The sequence below is a fragment of the Schistocerca americana genome, chromosome X, assembly GCF_021461395.2.
Source record: "Schistocerca americana isolate TAMUIC-IGC-003095 chromosome X, iqSchAmer2.1, whole genome shotgun sequence".
Lineage (NCBI taxonomy): Eukaryota > Metazoa > Arthropoda > Insecta > Orthoptera > Acrididae > Schistocerca > Schistocerca americana.
This window is the reverse complement of record NC_060130.1, coordinates 428472072-428493717: the sequence shown is the minus strand read 5'-3', so window position 1 is coordinate 428493717 and position 21646 is coordinate 428472072. Positions and strand designations below refer to the sequence as shown.

The window sequence follows — 21646 nt, the reverse complement described above, 5'->3', positions numbered from 1 at the left end:
GGGCTTGACGTCACATCGGTAGACCATCACCTTGACCTTTTCCGGTAACATATCACCCTCGAAGGCCAAGATGAAGGCACCGGTAGCAACCTGATTGTCCCTCGGACCCCGATGAACGCGCCGGACGAAATGGACACCTCGGCGCTCCAAGTTGGCGCGCAGCTCGTCGTCGGACTGTAAAAGCAGATCCCTGTGAAAGATAATGCCCTGGACCATGTTCAGACTTTTATGGGGCGTGATAGTGACGGAGACATCCCCCAGCTTAGTACAAGCGAGCAAGGCCCGCGACTGGGCGGAGGATGCCGTTTTTATCAACACCGATCCGGACCGCATCTTGGACAAGCCCTCCACCTCCCCAAACTTGTCCTCTAAATGCTCTACAAAGAACTGAGGCTTCACGGATATAAAGGATTCCCCATCAGCTCTGGTACAGACAAGATATCTGGGCGAATACGTCTCAGTGTCACGCAATGCCTGTCGTTCCTCCCATGGTGTGGCGAGGGAGGGGAACGATTTGGGGTCATAAACGTTACCTTTAAAATGGGCTCTCGAACGCTTAGAGACTGCTGACGGCTGGCCGCCAGCGACAGATGATGTACCACGCTTCATTGCGGGTCATCCGCCCTGATGCCACCTACTCCGACCAAGGGCCCTCCCCACGGGCGCCACCCAGCCACAGCAAAGGCCACCTGGCAGGATGGCCATTGCTGGGAGTCCTGATGCCCCAGGGAGATGGGCATCTACTCCTTGGCATACGTGGGGAGTGAACGGCGCAGGCATCAGTAGAGCGATCCCTGTGTTGTCAGGGGGCTACAACCAAGAGGGTACATGGCGACCCCACCACAACGGACTGGCTACCGTGCTGGATCTTAGGTGCAAAAATGGCCAAGGTCGTCGTCACAGTTAAAAGAAATACTGCAGAGGGCAGCGTGGTAATCGCCCAAGAGATCGAAAACGAGCGGGACACCATTGCAACGACGAGAAAGACGGCTATAGGTCTAATTGCACGAAGGATACAGTGCACCATGTAAGGTGCCCTTCCCCAATTGGCTCGCTCTTCGGAATAATTTAGATAGATGGAGGTCAAACCCGACAGGGGACCATCACATAAAGCCGAAACGTGTGAGACTCCTTTTAGTCGCCTCTTACGACAGGCAGGAATACCTCGGGCCTATTCTAATCCCCGGACCCGCAGGGGGAGCCAGGCTTGGGTACCTGCCTAGTATTCACCTCATCGTATGTGGTAAACTACTTACAAAACACATCCAGGCTGGCCAGCGCACCAGCCCTCTTCAATTAATCTGCCCGGTTGATTCCCTAAAGTGGCATGCTAACATGCACATCTACCTGGGCAGGTTACTAGAATATACTTTTTTGAAGTTATGAAGCCAGCAGAGGTAAAACACAGGAAGCCAAATGTTATCTGTAACTTGTAAAGAAACCAGCAGCAGTTGTCAGAGAAGGGGGACATGAAAGGACAGTGTTGCTGAAGTTGAGGGGGCCAGAGACAGCACTTAGCCTGTCACCTGTGTTATTCAATCTGTACATAGATCAAGCAATAAAGCCACATAAGGCGAAACTGGAAAATAAATTCACGTTCAGGCACAAAGAAATTTAACAAAATTAATGTTTATCAATAACTTGGTAGATCTGTGATCAATGGCAAAGGAGCTTGGAAGATCAGCTGAATGGAATGCATAGTGTCTTGTGAAGAGATCATAAAATGAACTTCGACACAAGTATAACAAGGGTAAATTAGTGTATTCTAATTAAATTAGGTGTTGCTGAGTGAATTAAGATTAGGAAATGAGAGACTAAAACTAGGCTAGTTTTGATATTCAGGCAGCAAAATAACTGATGACAGAAATAAAGGGGACATTAAATTTAGACTTGCAATAGTAAGGAAAATATCAATATGTAATGCAAATTTAAGTGTCAAGAGGTATTTTTGGAGGTATTTACTTGGAGTATAGCCTTATGTGGAAGCAAAATGTCATTGGTAAACAGTGAAGATAAGAAGAGAATAGAAGTTTTAGATATGTGGTGCTACAGAAAAATGCTGAAGATTAGATTAACTGACTTCAATTAACTCATTTCCATAATCTTCATTTTGGTTGGTTGGTTGGTTGTTTCGGGGAAGGAGACCTGACAGCGAGGTCATCAGTCTCATCGGATTAGGGAAGGACGGGGTAGGAAGTCGGCCGTGCCCTTTGAAAGGAACCATCCCGGCATTTGCCTGGAGCGATTTAGGGAAATCACGGAAAACCTAAATCAGGATGGCCGGACGCGGGGTTGAACCGTCGTCCTCCCGAATGCGAGTCCAGTGTCTAACCACTAATCTTCATTTTGCTTTTGTGTGTCTCCTTCATTACACATTTTTCACAGTCATAAAGGCAGCCAATTAGGCTAATAGCTTTTAAAATTTTACTATTTTATCACTCCTAGATATTTGGTAACAAATGATTTCCACACACATGGTTAAAATTTTCTTACTTATCACACCTACTTTTTGAATAGTTGCCCAAAAATGACAAACTCTTTCAGTCATTAGTAGTGAGGATCCCAATATTGGCACATATGTAATTAAAAGCTTTAGTTCACCCTCATACCTAGTATTTCTGTTATCCTAGTTCTGTGTTCGTTGTCAGTCACGTTATATTCATTCTTTCCTGACCTAACAAAAGTGTGTGCATTCATAACCCTTCCACCTCCCAACCAACATATGGGGGCCAGGTGCCCCCCGTTCCCCTTCCTCCCTTCCTCCCCCCCCCCCCCCCCCCCACACACACACATACACACAAAGTCACTGTTATAATCAGTCATCTGTAAATGGCCTGCATGTAACTACTAGAAATTAGAAACGGATTGAGTATGAGAGTGATGTTGAAGGTCGCATACATCAGAAACCAAGGTGCGACTGTTACATCAGTGCTATACAAGCTTCCTTCCTCCCCACTGAAGTCTGACGAGCCTGAGAACAGTGGTGTTGCAGTCGCGCTTTCCTCACTGACTCATTCTCTCATGCTGAGGTGTACAGGCATGTATGGCTAGCTGTCACTGAGTACGACCAATTGTTGGAATGAGATGACTTCTAATGAAGCTGTTTTTTGAGAGATTGTGAAGGGTGTAAGATGAAAATTATGTGATGCAGTGTACACAATTGCAAACACACTCCATTGCAGGAAGAGTCACACCTGGGAAAAGTTGGACGCTGTAGTCTACAGTTCATATGAAAAACATACATTCGTTTGACGCAAACAAATATTGTTGTATTCTTATATATTCCACCTTCGCCAGAGAAAAGATACGTGCTCCATCACACAAAAAATGGGCACAGAACAAGGTCATTGTCATGTTCGTGTGACCAAAAAGAGTGCTATTTGTTTATTGTCTTTGATCATAGTGACTTGTGTTTATGGGTTAATAATTAGTTGCGTAGTTTATCATTCATTCCTGTAACTTTATCAAAACTGCTGTAAATTTATTTTAATAATTAACAACTATTTTGAGCCTATATTTCATCCTCATGTCCCGTGCTCATCATATATCTCACTCAATGACAACACTGGTGAAATTATAGAAATTTGGGCTGATACAGATGGGCGTCAACAGTCTTCTCTTGTACCATCCACAGATAGATTAGAAAGAGTGAAAATGATTTTGGTACACTATGCACCCTTAATCCCACAATGAATGGTCAACTGCAAAGTGCAAGTGAGGAAGCACAATGGTTGCCGTGAAACTGAAAAGACATTGATGTCCATTGATGATGCTGTAGGAACTAGTTCAGCAGCTGTTCAGTTTCCTACTGATAGTGTTTCTCATAGAGCCTTGTGCTTCTCCTGCTGTGCCATGTGTTGCTGTTGCAGCATCAGTTATGGATGGTAGTGATTTTCCTGTTGCTAAAGAAGTTCTAAAATTACCAGATCCATTACAAGTTACAGCCACCAGGGCGAAAAGTAGACACCAACACATTGTCAAGTTTTGTCTCTAATAGGTAAGCATTTACAGAACACTAGTACTGTATTGTGAACACAGTAGTACAAGATTAGAACTTACAGAGGTCAACATATAGTATTTGGAATAGTATGACACACTAATGACACTGCCCAACTCATGACCTGAAGAAAAATCAGTAGTAGTAGTAGTAGTAGTAGTAGTAGTAGTAGTAGTCATCGTCGTAGTAGTAGTAGTAGCAGCAGCAGCAGCAGCAGCAGCACCAAATACACAATCCTGTTAAATAAAATCCGTAGCCAAAGTCCATGTTTAGCAAAGGTTATCATGGGAGAATTCAAGTGTAATCACATCAACAGTAACAGTTATATTACCAAGAAAAAATTGAAGTGATGCATTGCCATGTTGCTCCTTATGTCCTACCCATGAGTAAGACTACAAGGCTTGCAGCTGTGGCACATACGTGGTGGTGGTGTCCTTCAGTTATGGCACTCCATTGGCTCTAATGTATTATCAAGATTAATATTTTCAGCTATTATAACTAGTAGTTGAGGCAGGTGGAGATTCCAGAGTAGGAGAAAGGGAGAAGGGAAAACTACAATGGCAAAGCTAGTGTGGAGTGGAGTAGTAGTTCTGTGATTCTGAGGCTGGTGTTTGAGTAGGTGGCTGGATTGGGTGGCAACAGAAGAGAGTTGGTGGAGGCAGGTAGAGGACAGGGACCAGTGGAGATTGAGGCAAGGGGGTTGCAGGAACAAAGGATGTGTTGCAGGATCTCATCCTTTCTGAGGAGTTCACAGAATGAAAATAGCCTAACAAACTTGTTCCATTTTGTTCAGGAAGAGCTGTCCCAAGCCTCGTACAACAGTCCTTGCACACCTGATGGTCAGCTACAAAGCAACACACCTGTTGTTACTCAGTACTACACTAACTTGATCAATTGAATCACATTCTCAGCAGGGGTTTCGACTGCCTCAAACTGTTTCCTGGCAAGAGGAATATCCTACTCGCAACTTCCCTCCATCTCATAATCCAAATCTACCACTGGCATTTCCTACCTCAACAATGATAGGAGCATTTGTGAAAGCAGCTACATCATCTATAAATTTTGTTGCAGTCACTGCTCAGCATTGTTCAAGAATGTGACCAAAAGCATACCACCACCCTGGATGTATCACAACTGCCAAACTGTGGTCAAGGTCTAAACAATAACGACAATAAAATTTCACGAAAACGATAACATGAAAAAATAACGTGAAATTGATGGTTTTAAGCGAAATAATGTGATATCTGCAATTTTTAAGAAATATCCTGAAATTGGTCATTTTCCACTATAAAAAATGTTATACATCTGAGGGTGACTGTTTACCAATATTTGTAAAACTGATAGTTACTGAATGTTGAAACTGCATTTTGCCATCTTTTTTCATCAAGACTGATGAGGTTCATGTATCATATTAAAATGACAGTTCATTTCCTGCATAACAAAATAGCACCAAAATTGACAAAAAATTGCACTGAAACTAGTAAAGAAATAGTAACAAACCAGGCAAAAAAATTAACACTGAACTTGGCAAAAAAAAAAAAAAAAACACTGAACTTGGAAAAAAAACTAAACTTGGCAAAAAAATAACACTGAAATTAGCCATAAAATAAAATGATTTTTCCTGTTCCTACTAACTGAGCATCCAATTGTGAAGCACATAACACACAATAATGTGGTCGACTTCTGTGGCTCCTTCATAACTCGCACCACTCGAATCCTCCCTCGCAAGACAAGCTTTTCTTAACTGCTCAGAGTAAGGTACTTTAACTGCAACATATTCTTCATCCCCATATTCCCTCTGGCCTCAAGTCTCTGCTGGCCACTGTTCTCCACTTGCTTCCAACACCTCTTCCCCTTCCTCCACTTTCTGCCCCTTTCTATTCTCCTCCCCCAGTATTTTCTACTCCATTATTAGTTCATCTATTGTTACCTTCCCTTACTTCTTTATCTCTTTCTTCCAATCTGGACGGTCCACATTCTGCCCCATGCTTTCCTTTTCTAACTTTCTCCTTGTGGTCCCATAACTGCACTTACATGCTCCACATCAGGATAAAATTTCCTCAATCTTTTCATACTTAATTTTGGACGCCATCCTTTTATTTCCGTAACTACATATAAATCCAAAATGAATTAATGAAAGAACAAATCAGAAACAATATTCACAATTAAGAAAATTTTAATTATAAATTCCATAAAAAAGAATAAGAAGCTTATAGTTAAACACAAACATGTACATAAGTGATTTAAATTGCATTGCAAAAGTTAATACCTTAACTCTCCAAACCCTCTGAAGTTTCTGATATACACCAACAGTGCCATTACCCAATCCATAGCCAAATCCACTTCCATTAAGAGGGGTCAGCACAGTTACTGCTTCAAGTTCTGCATGTTCACTTATTATATTGTCCTCCTTGAAGACACGGATATCAAAATCTCGAGAGCCAACAATTAACTGTAACAAAACAATGCTCCACGAATACTACAACTGAGCAGATTCTTACCGACAGATATTCATCATTGATAAATTTAATAACGTCTCTTAATGCAATCTATTATTGACTTATTAATCTCCATTGGCCACCAGTTTCATTCTTAATTGACGAGCTTCATGTCCATTGAAGTTGCAGAGCAGTGAGTTGCTTTCATGTGCTGCATGTAGTGTCCCTACGGCCAAAGTGACTTCTGGCTGCTGTGCACTCTACATGAAATTGACTGACTGCTCCGCAACTATTAAGAACGACACTGTGAAAGTAAGTATGACAATACATTACATTAAAAGAAACTATTATAAATGAAGTGTTGTAGATTTTCTCCAGCTGAGATGAGAAGACTTCACAAAGTAAGTTAGGCATTATTATGGCAAGACTAATATGTTTTATTGAATGCTGCACTACACCTCAAAGTGACACAGACAAATGACTATTTTTCAACACAGTCACCAAATATCAGTGAACAATGGTCATAATGTTCTACCAATCACTTAATTTCTTTGTAACAGAGCATGGTGGAACCATCCCATTTGTTCTTCTACCACTCATTACATCAGTATTTTATTTTATTTCTTTATTTAATCTAGTTTCATTGAGAACACGCAAAGGTCAGTTATATAGAATATATAATTTCTTATTCGTGCCCTGTTTCAGTGAGATTTATTATTCACTGTGCAATTTCTCAATCACTAACAGAAATATTATAGTTAGCTTACTTGGAAATAATTTTTATAATGAAATATCTATAACTGAAGATCTGTAATGAAAATGTGAAACTGAGTATTTTACTGAGCAAATAGCTGTTTGTTTATAAACTGACACAGCTTACTTAAAAGCCCTCATTCTCCTCTTTGCCATAAAAATTTTACTTTTTCCGAAAATTTCCTATTTCGAAAATCATTCTTAATCAAAGTTCTCATGTTCCAGAAGGTTTGAATCTTAAATAACCAGTAAACCCCAAAGTCCGTAAAGAACTTACTTTCCATTTATAAAACAGCTTCAAATGTCTGATTACTTTACAGATGAGTTAATGTGAGAAATGTTTGTATTTATACATGTAAGTGAGGAAAAAATTTAAGAAAGGTTAGAAATAGTGCTTGAAATTTGTTGGCAGTCGCTAGTGCTCTCATTATGAAACAATGGATAAATATAAACTGGGTAATTTGTGCTCTATTTTAAGCAAAAGCTAGTTTCTCACATTTCTCAATATGTTCAACGTCATATCTCCTGAACTGTGTGCCATACAATGATATAATTTTGAAGGTTTGTTCAGTGGTATATTGTCTGCGTATCACATGGTGAATAGAGGTAGTCGTACAGAAGTAATAAATTAAAATGTTGTGTGGGATGCTGAAGTCTGAGCATGAAAATGTAATAAGTGATAAACTTTTTTCCTTTCATCATTTTTATGGGGGTGTGATGAGAAAAAATTTCAAAATGGTTTGAAATTATGTCTAATCTTTTTTGGAAGTCACTAAGTGCTCTTATTCTCAAATACTGGATGAATGATGTCCGTGTATTTGCGCAACGTCAGTTATGCTGCATCAAGACAAACACACAGATTCTAACTATAATATTTGTGTCAAACTTTTAAGATAAAATTATACCTCTTAATGAGCTGATTATTATGGCAGGTTAATTTTTTAAAATTTGGTCGAAATTAATGTGAATTACTGAAAATCTCATTTTTGTTGCCTATACACTGCAACTGGCAACACGTTCTGGAATAGTGTTTTACTGACATAGATGGTTATTTCCAAAATTATGAACAATAGTTTCATAGCTACTACAAGATATTCTTAGTTTGCTAATGATTTAATTTGGAAAATCTCAGTTTTTATCACCTTTTGTCCAGTTCTGGTAATTCCTGTGAAAGTAGAAATTATTGACATACAATAGTATCTTTTTTTTGCAATATAGGTTAGAGTTACACAGACTTACTCGTTTGGTTGTCATTATTTTGTGTGATATTGCTCTTTTATGTTAATATTACAAATATAACATTTTTTTTATTTTATTTTAGCCTTACATGCATCTGTAAGTAGGTGTGCAGGATAATGCTTCAGTCAATCAGCACCTAACAGCTAAACTGTGAACATATCTGTGTCACTGGCTGGGTTCAGTCAGTCAGTCCATGGTTAGCCATTTAAATGTAAACTTCCTGGTGAATCATGGATGAGTATGCATTAATTTGTAGTGAAGTATGTCAGTCTGAAGTTAGCCGCTAAATTGTAAAAATAATGTAGTAAGTTATACAAAGTGAACAGCTATAATGTGCCATCTCTGTGTACAAGGCATATTTAGAAAGTAAGTGTACTGTGATCATAATAAGCTGCAGTTTTTTTTAAGGGTTGCAACACTGAGCAGTATAGGGGGATTCCCTGACCCCAGTGAGAATCATATGAACATAGTATTACATAAACTCACATTGTAGTGTCCAGATGTGTGAAAGGTGTTGACAAGAAATCCCACCAATGTGGTCCACATGCTGTGATTCGCTTCCTATTTGCAAAAGGAATAACACCTACCAAATTTTTTTCACCAATCAAGATGGTTTATGATGAAGGTGTTGTGAGCAGAATGAGTATGTTTACGTGGTGTAGGGAGTTTGGTGGATGCAGGAAAAATGTTCATGACAAACAGAGGAGTGGAAGACCTATTTTGACTGATAAGTTGGTGCAAATAAATGAGAAAACTGTTCATGAAGATCACCAATTGACAGAGGATGAAATTTCTGTGATGTTTCCACAATTCTCCAGAACTCTCTTATATGAGACACTCACAGAAACGTGGGGTCAGAAACTGTGCATGAGACGTGTCCCAAAACAGCAGACAGAGAAACACAAGAAAAATCAGATCAGTTGCGCCCTCAAGTTTCTTGAGTGACTTGAATTGAAGGTTGAGGATTTTCTGAGCTCTATTGTGTCTGGAGATGAAACATGGGTGGCTCACTACATGCCTGACACAAAAAGACAGTCATTACAGTGGCTTCACACAAATTACCCATATGACATTTCAGCAGTGGTTTGGCACTGAAAAAGCATCATTTTGGTTGAATTTTTGCCTCAGAGGGAGCCCATAATGCACAACGATATTATGAGACCTGAACAAACTCAAAAGGGGCATTCAACACAAAAGGAGGGGAATGCTGACGAGTAGTGTGCTTAACGCACGGCAACAGCTGTCCTCACATACAACCTTAGTCACCAAGACTTGGACTCATTTGGCTGGGATGTTTTGAAACACCATCCTGCACTCCCCAAACTTGGCACCTTTAGATTCCCATCTTTTCACCTCCCTGAAGGCACACATCAGTGAAATTAATTTTTCAACCACGCAGCAAGAGCAGAAAGAGGTTCTGAAGTGTGGAAAGGAGCTGGTAGGAGAATTCTTCAAGGTGGGCATAAAGAATCTTGTGCCACAGGTGGCCACATGCACTGAACAGGATGGTGATTATGTGGAAAAATAGTCAACAGGCGTATCAACAATATCCTGTAATTTTTTCAAATACACTTTTTAAAAAATATATATGCATATATAAAAATCTAGTACTCTTACTTTCTGAAAATATCTTGTAACTAAAACGTATTTCAAATTGAAACTTCTTGGCGGATTAAAACTGTGTACCAGACTGAGACTCGAACTTGAGACCTTTGCCTTTCAGTGGTAAGTGCTCTGCCAACTGAGCTACCCAAGCACGAATCACGACCCATCCTCACAGCTTCAATTCTGCCTTACCTCGTCTCCTAACTTCCAAACTTCACAGAAGCTCTTCTGCGGGCAAAGGTCCTGAGTTTGAGTCTTGGTCTGTCACACAGTTTTAATCTGCCAGGAAGTTTCATATCATCACACACTCCTCTGCAGTGTGAAAATCTCATTTTGTATTTCATGTGGTTTGTCAGACAGAATTAGACAGTGAAAGTTCACTGTAAAAGTGTTACCACTCAGTCAAAACATTTGTAATGTAGGTGCTGACCTCTGATATATGAACTGTCTAAAATATTGAATAGAAGCAAATAATCACTATTTTACTGATACTAATAAATGTGAAAAGATCCCGTGTTTTTCATTTAACAAAATGTCACAAAACCATATAATAACTAGAAGGTAGATGCTCAAAAGAAGCAGCACTACTGATGTAAAATATAGGTCCATAACATTACACCTCAGAGACAGAAATCCACTACTTGGGTCATGGAGCCATTCGAGAACTGCTGTATTGTTGTGTACTCATCACCACCACCACCACCACCACCACCACCACCACCACCATTCATCATCATCATCATCATCATCATCATCATCATCAACATCACTGGAAAATCTTCCCCCACCCCTGCTCAAAGATATTCTTTCAGCTTGTTAAAATGATCGATCACATGGTGCAAGAGCTGGATTCCCCAATCAGTATCAACCACATTTGTGCCACCTTGATCAAAATCTTGGCACCATTTCACGATGGCTGGATGTGAAATTGCATTTGGTCCACATATTACTATAATTTCATGGTGGTCTGTGTGCAATTTGAATGTTTTGCCTACAAGAATTGTTCTGCGTGGTGTACTTCAACTTTGGAGTAAGTTTCCACTTCCCATACCATTCAAGTCTCACATGGCTATACACCTGTTACCTGTACCACAGCAGTATGTGTCTGCAAAAAATCTGGAACATTCACTTTTTTTTCTCACAATACACCATTTTTGTTGTGCAGTGGACTTAATGTGGGATGACATAACTTACATACTTTTTGAACACGCTACACAGTATGACAAACTTTCACAAATTTATAACTTTAAAATATGTTTTAATATTTAGATATACTCTCTCAGTACCAATCAGTATCCGCAGAATAAGGAGAAATTATATAGGAATGCAGCAGTATTCACTATCCATAAAAATAGAAATCCCCTCACATTCAACACAGGGTTTAGTAAGATACGTTGTATTTATTCTGAAAGTGACAAAAGTGAAATACCTTTTTCAGATATGAATGTGAGTTAATACATATGTTTCTACATAACAGCATTATATAAACAAGATTTTATGAGATGGGTATCAAAATTTAGTATGTTTCATCACTGCATTTTTGCAGTATCAATGAGTTGCAGCATATATATCTTCTTCCACAGTTATAACAACAACAAGAACAACAACTGAAGCAAGAATCTGGTGCATAGTCTATGTCCACTTATGTTTTAGCCTCAATGTCCCTTGCAAAACCTGACACAATACCACAGCACATAATACACAGAATATAAAGGGAAATGATTTACTAGTACAAAAATATAACATATACAGGATGTCCATAATTAAAGTTCCAGTTTGAAAACGCTGTAGAAAGAGAACTACTACTCAGAATGATGTCAGATTTGAACAGCATATTAATGTTGTGTGTGTGTGTGTGGGGGGGGGGGGGGGGGGGGGGGGAAGGACATCAAGGAAGAAAAAATTTACCGAAAATTTTACAAACAGATGGCACTGTAAACATCTTAACATAAATGGGGTCAGCTATAAATGACAGGAGGATTGCAATATGATGGCTATGGTTTGAGTTGCACATTACATTATCCACACTATTCAGTGTGAATGACTGCACAAGTACAGCACTCAACATTTATGGCACTGTTGGCAAGACAATCTCATCCACCAAGGACAGGTAGGACCGCGTCAGATGAGAAAATCGGCATTTAAGTGTACAGAGGCCACAAACAGCATAAAAAGCAAAATGACATCAGTTTCTAATTGTCGTGAGACTGACAGAAGACATGTTCAACATGATGTCCACTATTTTCTGCCACAAGTTGAAGTCAAGAAACAGCATGTCCCACAACAGATTAGTGTCTCCGGGGTCATGTTCAGAATGCGTTACACAATGTGTGCCTTGAATTCAGCTACATTCCTAATTGCAGCACTGAGCACATCTTTTATATAACCCCACAGCCAAAAGTCACACAGATTAAGATCACATAATCTGGACAGCCAGGCTGTAAGAAAATGACGACTGATAATTCTAGTATTTTCAAAAAACTGACTGTGCAATTTGCAGAGGATCACTGTCTTGTACAAAAATGATCCTGCCCACACATCCATGCTGTTGAAGGGTTGAAATTACATTGGTGCACAAAAGACTCTCATAGCATTTACCAGTGACAGTACAAGTAACAAAACCATCAAGACTCATCTTCTCAAAACAATGCCATCAACACAGTCATCTTTTCAGAATGAAGTGGTAGCGGTCAATATGCAAGTGGATTTTCTGTTGTCAGTATTCTGTAGTTCTGTGTATTGACATGTCCTTTGACATGGAAATGGGCTTTGCCTGTCCACACAACATTCCATGGTCATTCTTGTCCACTTCCAAGTGAGCAAGAAATTTCAGAGTGAATGTTTCTGTTGATGGCAGGTCAGCAAAAGGCAACTCCAGAACATGGGAAATTTTGTATGGCTAGTAATGCAGAATGTTTCGTAGGATTTTATGCACCGTGCTTCCCAGGCATGCCCAGTGTTCAGACAATTCCCCATGAAATGCATGTTTGCACACCACCACTCAACCCCTCCTGCAACGTTGTGACGACATATTAGACAGATGTTGGATCAATGCCTTCCTCCCTCTGTCACGTTGTACTTCAAAAAACCTTATGTTTTCAAATTTTGTAATCATTTTCTCCAGATCCTCTGCAGGCACTGTACCAATGCTTTTTTCATACCTTGAGTATCTGGAACTACTGCAGGGTTACTGGCACACAGTCCCCATTCTTGTAAAATAACTGTACCATCAGCATGTAATCCTTCATGGAGACAGCCATGTTAGGCATTTCAGATGCAAACTGAGGAACAGCCGCATGCTGCACATCTGTTGGTATGAATATACTGATTCTTACAGTGCCATCTAGTGATCAAATTCTTGTTTTTTTATGTTTGCCCTGTATTAATAGTATGCTGTTTAAATCTGACATCATTCTAAGTAGTGGTTTTCTTTCTACACCGTTTTGAAACTGTAACTAATTATGGACACCCTGTACATAATTTTATGATTTACAAGGGTTGCCCAGAAAGTAATGCACTGCATTTTTTTTTCTTCAACAATACTTTATTGAACATAATGGGAATTACACACACAAGAGAATGGTGTTTTATCTACACACTCTATTTTTCCACTTAATCTCCACCCTGTTCTATGGCCTTCCTCCAGCGCGAAACAAGGGCATGTATGCCTTGTCAGTACCAATCCTTGTCCTGGTGGCAGAGCCAGTGCTTCACTATGGAATCACCTCCTCGTCATCCTCAAAATGTCTTCCACGAATGGCATCCTTTAATGGCAAATGACAACATCAGCTTGCTGCAACATGTCAGCTGTAACAGACGTGGATGGTCTCCCCAATCACTGTAAATCATGGAGCTCTGCCTAACTGCCTTCTGATGACCTCACCCAATACTAACTATACTTCTGTCGACAGCAGGTGCTCCATAGACTTTGCACAAGCATTTGTTAATATTCCCCACAGTTTCTTTATCTGCGGTGAGAAATTCAATGATGTCACATTGCTTGTAATGCACATCATCTACAGATGCTATTTTGAAACTGTCCTGCAGCTACACTATCTGTCAGACGTGATGGAAACTTGGCACGCTCACTCAGGAGACTTCAAATAATACATACAAAATGTCTTGTATTCAGAGCACTGTTTTCAGTTGAGAAAAAAAAATGCAGTGCATTACTTTTTCGGCAACCCTCATATAACATTGTGTCTGCAAACTCATACAAGGCTAAATTTAAAAATGAAAACTACTTTCTATATTGTTTGTATGCTAAAAAATAACAACTACTGCTAGTTTGTGAAAGTTAAAAGATATGGCAGAAACAAAGAACACTCACCTCATTATCACCATCACCATCAAAGTCCAATAAAGCAAGCGAGGTGACTGTGTCTCCCGTGACTGTCCAAAATGGCTCATTACCTTCATAGTCAAATCCCTGAATAGAGCAGTTACCACCAACAATGACCAAAGGATTCTTCCAATGACCTAGCCTCCCAATTGTAATGGCAGACACTCCATCCATCACCTAGAATTTTGATATGGTAACAGCACCACATTTTCTGAACAGAGTTTATTGATTATAATCAAAGCACCAACACTCAAATGCCGAGAGAGATTAAAGCATTCTTTTCTTCCACAGAAGGAAACAGCTGTTGTATGCAGAGGTCCATCTCCTTATTCCATATTTCAATACTTTAATAGTCAAATGCAGCAGTAACTGCTTTGGTGTTTGAAAATGATGTTTACCTTTATTTGTATTTATTATGGAGATATGCAGCTATGGACAGGTGACATCAAGTACAATTTCATTGTAACATAAAAAACAAATATTTAAGCGAACTTTTCAACCTATCCTCCAAATGACAGACATATAGAGCTATATACATTTCCGAATGATGACAAATTTTTCAAAAAGGCTTAGCCCACTTACAAAACGAAATCTTTGCCATCTCAAATTGTCTGAAGTCCTACATCACAATTTTACATGACTGACTAGTTTTTGCATTTTATCCCCTATTTCAACAACACACTAGACTGGGTAAAAATATGTTCCAAGTATGGAAATGTGCCTCTTTCGAAATTTTTGTGAATTTCTCTGTGATATGAGATATAATGTGCCACAAATTTTTACATTACAGGGTATGATGCATACAAAGAACAATGCAATAGCGACACTTATTACCTGACAGACAATAACTATGGATAACCAGTTTCACTGACAGGAATGTTACACATTTGATGTTGTTATTGTCCTTCAAAACAACAACAAAAACAACAACAACAGGCATATGCCCTCATGTCTTCTATACAATTTACATGTTCACTCACCAAATTTTACAAAAGTTAAATAATAAAACAGTGCCAGTTGGTATTTTCTTCAACCTATTTAAGGCATTTGACTGTGTGAATCACAGTATTCGTCTAGACAAATTTATGTTATATGAGATTGATGGTAAAGCCAACCAATGGATAATGACACATCTAGGAAAAGAATGCAGAAAGTTGTAACTAGCAATTCAACCAATATAGTCTGGGGACATAATTCTGAATGGGGAGAAATCATGTGGGTTTCCCCAAAGCTTAATCTTAGGTCCGCTGTTGTCACTTATATGTTTTAATGTATCATTGACCAATTCTCTGCGAATGGTCTCACACTCTGTTTTAAAAAGACACAACATATTCAGTTCTGCACATCTAGAGTACTACATCAATGACAAGTGTAACACATGGTGAGGAAATAAGAAATGGTGTGTAAACTTCAAAATTCTTAGGTTCCATATTAGTGAGAATTTAAACTGGAAAAAGCGGATTTTGGAACTCCTAAAACAACTTAGTTCAGTCACATCTGTATTTAGACTCATTGTAAATATTTGGCAAACACAGTAAGCTGACATATTTTGCATATTTTTATTCAGTAATGTGATATGGCATAATGTTCTGGGGCAACCCATCTTTAAGAAAGAAAGTCTTCATTGCTTGAAAACATGCTCTAAGAACAATGTGTGGGGTTCAATCACAATCATATTGTAGGCATCTGTTTACAGAGTTGGGCATTCTGACAACTGCTTCACAGTATATTTGTTCCCTCATGAAGTTTGTTGCAAGCAATCCACTAAAGATCAAAAGAAACGAAGACGTACATGTGATGAGTGTTCAATAAGTAATGTAACACATTTTTTCCCTATGTCACTTTTGGATAAAAAAAATTTGGAATTTCTTGTGGGACATTGTGGAAAAGTTTCATGAAGTTCCAGTAGGTGGCGGCCTTATACATAACCTTCAAAATGGCCTCTGTAACAGAGGTGTGTCCCAAGCAAAGATCTGTCATTGAGCTTCTTTTGACAAAAAATCAGAGCATCTGACATATTTATAGACACTTGCAGAATGCCTATGGAGACCTGGCAATGAACAAAAGCATGATGAGTCATTAGGCAATGCATCTATCATCACTGCAACAAACTCACACAAACCCATCTGATCTCCCACATGCTGGCCAGCTGCACATAGCTGTGACTCCCACAATGTTGGAATGTGTGGACAATCTCATTCAAGGTGATTGATGGATCACAATCAAACAACTCACTGCTCAATCAAGCGTCCCTGTTAGTAGTGGTTAGTTGGGGGTATTCACAGATGTGTGTCACTGGGTTCCTTGCCACCTAACGCAAGACCATAAAGAACAACTAAGGACCACCTGTGCAGAATTGCAAGCACGTTATGAGGCTGATCATGACAATTTTTGGTCATACATCATCACAGGCGATGAAACATGGTTTCATAACTTTGAACCAGACACGAAATGGCAATACATGGAGCAGTGCCACACCACTCTCCTCCGAAGAAAAAAGTTCAAAGCTGCACCCTCAGCCAGTAAAGTCATGGTGACACTCTTGTGGGACTCTGAAGGGGTTATTCTGTTTGACGACCTCCCTCATGGTACAACAATCAACTCAAAAGTGTATTGTGCTACCAGCAGGAAATAGAAGAAATAGGTTGTGTGTTTGTCATCATCACAAAAATGCAAACAAACTTCTCCTTCTCTATGACAATGCAAGGGCTCATACAAGTCTGCGCACCCAAGAGCAGCTCACAAACCTTCAGTGGACTGTTCTTCCCCATCCACCCCACAGCCCAGATCTCGCATCTTCTGACTCCCATCTGTCTGGTCCAATGAAGGATACTTATTGTGACATATTGTGAGAAGCAGTAAGTGGATGATGGGGAAGTTAGTGATGCACCAAGACATTGGCTCTGACGGTAACCAGTAGAGTGGTTGCATGGGGGCATACAGGCCCTCCTAGAAAGGTGGTGTAAGGCCACTGTGGTGAATAGAGATTATGTTGAGAAATGTGGTTTTGTAGCCAAAAGAGTGGGGAATAATATGGTGTATTGGAATCCTGAATAAAACCAACCTGCTTTCAGAAAAAAGGGTTGCAGTACTTATTGAACACTCCTCATAATCACAATACCAGGAAAAAAAAAAAAAAAGACATTCATTACTCCACATAAGGTTGTCTTTACCACAAATAGTGGTACACAATGTTGCAACAAAAATTTTTGATCGCTTACCCAGTGATATAGAATGACTGGCAGACAGCAATGCAAAAGCTAAAAACAAACTGAAAAAGTTTCTCCTTGACAAGTACTCCTATTCCATAGAAGAATTTCTATTATTGTAATGTATAAAACGTGGTGGGTAGGAATTATTACTAGCTCACATCTGATAAATGTTAAGCACGTAGCCATATTTACGAATTAATTTGTAATGTCAATGTAAAATGACTCATTTCACATTGTGCAAAATGATCCATGGAACATGTAACTAACAAACTAACTAACTCACTCAACTTACCATCCACTCCCCTACTTCTGTGAGTGCTCCACCATAAAATCCCTAATGTAATCAATAACTTCAAAAATTTTGTAACTTGCTGAATAAATGTTATGTTGCATAAGGATGCTTTAGTAACATTTACCATGTCAAATTTTGACTTTTTTTTATTATGTTGCATTGCTTCCTGTAGGCAAAACAGAGCTATGTCAAGGGAAAGAAGACTATGTTGTGGAATGTGTACTCCCCTTCCAGCTGTTAACATATTCATGTACTTCTAAGAGGTGAAATCTTTTTGTATAATTATTTAATGAGCCATTTCCATTTAGTGTTGAACATGGAGGACTATGATTCGGATTTTCACAGTAATTCAGGAGACAATAAAAGTACTTAAAAACAAAACAGTCCCTTACATATTTGCATATTCCAAGACTTGGAATATGGACAAGGTCCATTTTTTTAACTCAAGCATCCATGTGCACTTATCATAGTTCAACCCTATTCAAATTAAGTTAAAATTTGTGTATAGTGGAATACGAGATAAGAGGATAACTTTATCACACTGGTTTGTACTGAAATAATCCATATTTAGTTTTTGCACTGCAAGAGAATTTCACCCCGTTAAAAATGGATCTACACGCATTGTTTCAATGAAGATCTTTCCGTATTCCAAGGAAACACATCTGCCAAACAAGTGACGAACATTAAACTGATAACCATAATGGAAATGAAGTACAAAAGGGAAACAATGGAAAGGCACAGGCAGCAAGAAAGCATCAGAAATGCAAAGAATGAAGCTTCTCTGGAAACACTTATTTTCAGTTTCTTTTCATCTAACCTAGCCCTATGACTGCAAACAATTACATTTATACAATCTTGGTATTAATGACCTTGATAGTGAGGAGAGTACAGTGTTTATGTGACATGATGGAGAGCAGACAAAGTTGGATGACACGTAATTTACTACTGTAGTGAGAAACTGATTAACTGCTTGAAGGATACTGTGATATATTCCAACAGTTGTGTGGGACAAATTATGAATTTCAAAATTTCTATGGTCCAGATATTCTCTTGTCTGCAAATGAACTTCGAGGAACAATTAATGAAAACAGGCCACAGTTTTCCATGAAATGATACATTTTTCTGTCACTGAGTAAGCTCACTATAAACACATCTGTATGTCTAAGCACGATATGGAAATAGTTTCATAAGCAAAGAACAATAAACTATTTGATGTAGTGAGAACGTAGAGAACTACTGTCGGTTGTTGTGTAGGCAGAAACGATAGCCATTCATTCACAGAAAAAAGACTAGTGATGCATGGCTACAAACATGTTGTAATTTAAGAGGCTTCATATAACATACCTATCCAATGGTAATGGAACTCAAACATTCCACGGATGACAGTGAGAATGGGAGAAGTGTGGACTTTGCTAGAGGGAAGGTAGGTCATACTAAGGTGGTGTACCCAGAAGGGTAAAAATATATAAATACATTAATAATAATAATAATAATAATAACAATAACAATCAGAGGGGCAAAGCTAAATGACGTCAAGAAATTTCTTCCATAGCATGCATTCTATCTGACGGGGAATCCTAAACTCATTCCATATTTCAGGCTTTTGACAATGTTCCTTACAAGAGACTTCTAATCAAATTGTGTGCCTATGGAGTATTGCTTCAGTTGTGCAACTGGATTCATGTTTTCCTGTCACAAAGGTCACAAGGTGAATTTCTTAGCACCATGAAATGCAATGTGCAATCTGCTCTTCTGCACTTCTTAGTGCAGTATCTATATTACACACAGTTTTCTTACTTTAAGGTGGTTTTGCCAAAGGGTAAATGAATCTGGTATCTCACTCAGATGATTTAACACTCTAATCAAAATAGACCTGCAGCACCTCCATCTCACATGGACCAGCTCTTGACAGAGCTGTTTATCACTTAGTTCTCAGTTGGCCTGCTCTGTTATAGGAAACTGACATTTACAAGGGAACTCAATCTACACGTCTGTTTCATCGTCTACTCCTCTGTCTCCAAATTTGATGAATGGAGACCTACTCTGACGAAGGCCTACTACTGATGTGAAAGTCAATGACACCATTCCTATAGGCTACATGGACCACAACAGACCACCTCTGGAACTGGTGTTCACCACAGCTGGTTTCCATGACCTGTATCTCCACATTACGTACAGACTGTTAGTGACTGACTGGTAAAACTTACACAATCACAACTGAAACTTTGTTTCATTTGTTTTTGCCTTGTAGTTTTCTCTTTAGTTAGGTGCACATGCTGTGTTTAATAAACTTTCAGAGATATATTATTTTACATTGTGAAGAACCGTGGCACATCATCAGTGACTAGTTTTGTGACTTCAGAGGAAATGCTAAAGGGTAAAAAAGGAAAAATTAGTGCATGACATTGCTGCTCAGTCCACTTAGCAGAAGTACCATCTGGTTAGCAGAATCAGTGCTGTTCAAACACTCATCCTGCTTTAGCCCAATCAACTGCACACTTGTCCCGTAGGTGCTTTCTGAAACTGAGCTGGCAACTAGCAACTGAGCACAGATGATAAGCATTTCAAACGACTTTACAAGTTCTAGTAACAGGTTAACAGTGGCAATGCAGTGCACCTTCTTACACAGTAGGGACCTAAGGAAAGAAAGATTAGGGTTTAGCGTTCCACTGATACCAATGTCATTACAGATGGTTCACAAGCTCAGAAGTGCAATGTTGTGAAGGAAAATTGGTCACCAACTTTTCAGAGAAATCATACTGTCTTTTGCCTTAACAAAATTAGGGGAACAAGAGAAAACTGAAATCAGAATGTGCGAGCTGGAATTCAAACGCTGCTGCTCCTGAACGAGTGTCTAGAGCAGCGGTAGTAAGGGTGGTCTCTAACACCCATTAGTGAGCATTCCAGCTTTCATGGTGACCAGTAGGTTTTAAAAACATTTTCATTAGGTTTTCATAAAATTTTGGCAAAGTGTACAGTAAGTAATTATTATTGTATGCTTTATATTGCTGTAGATCTGCTTTATAAACGTTATTAAATAAAAGTACTTTCCTATTCCACCATTAATGTGGAACTTGTATGCAGTTAGACTATTTTACTACTAAAAGAGATACAAAAGTGGGCAGAAGTCGAAAAGCAGTTGACTACCTCTGATCTAGAGTGCTAAAAGCACTGCACCAATTCATGGAACTTACAACGGATTATTCAAAAACAAAGATTCAAGATGTAATGTCGATATACAAGAATCAGCATCCTCAGATAGCTAAGTGCACAGTATTTGTAGGTGTTATAGTTCACTGACAAACTAAATAACAAGCAAGCAAATGCCTGCTCAGTCTATCCTGCTACATCACAATGAGCACCAAGGAGCTGTTTTACAAATTAATGCTAGACCTTCCACATCACACTTTTTTAACCTGTGGCAAAGTAAATCTCAGACACACCTGTGGAGTATTTAGTTTTCACTAAATGTGTTAACACTACGATTAGTAACTAATGCTAGACCTGCAGAATCTATGTAAATCACCAAATACTACACTGCACTGTTGGATGAGAAACAGATTCTTAGTGTTCCTATAATTATGTTGTAGCATGCTTCCAAAAAATGTCACATTCCCTACTACAAGTGTTGTTCACTCTTTACTTTAAACATGTTATACACTCCGAGGTTTTCGTTTTTCCATATAGTGTTGCTCACCTTGCTCCCCTGCCTTCTGGCCTTTCTCACACATTGAGAAAAACCTGTTCAGTGAACATTTTCTGTTGAAA

The 21646-nt window shown here is 39.0% G+C and overlaps 1 protein-coding gene across 7 annotated transcripts in view; it reads right to left on the bottom strand.

Moving 5' to 3' along the window:
• LOC124555569 (Bardet-Biedl syndrome 2 protein homolog) overlaps window positions 1-21646 on the bottom strand; it is a 180522-nt gene that overhangs the window by 86056 nt on the left and 72820 nt on the right. For all 7 annotated transcript variants that reach the window (XR_006968563.1, XR_006968564.1, XM_047129529.1 and 4 more), the window contains 2 exons: window positions 14363-14551; window positions 6267-6449 (listed from right to left, as the gene is read on the bottom strand). Coding sequence is in view for 5 of the 7 variants with exons in the window: in XM_047129529.1 (XP_046985485.1) it covers window positions 6267-6449; window positions 14363-14551 (372 nt within the window). In the remaining 2 variants the exon portion in view is untranslated. The remainder of the gene's footprint in view (window positions 1-6266; window positions 6450-14362; window positions 14552-21646) is intronic.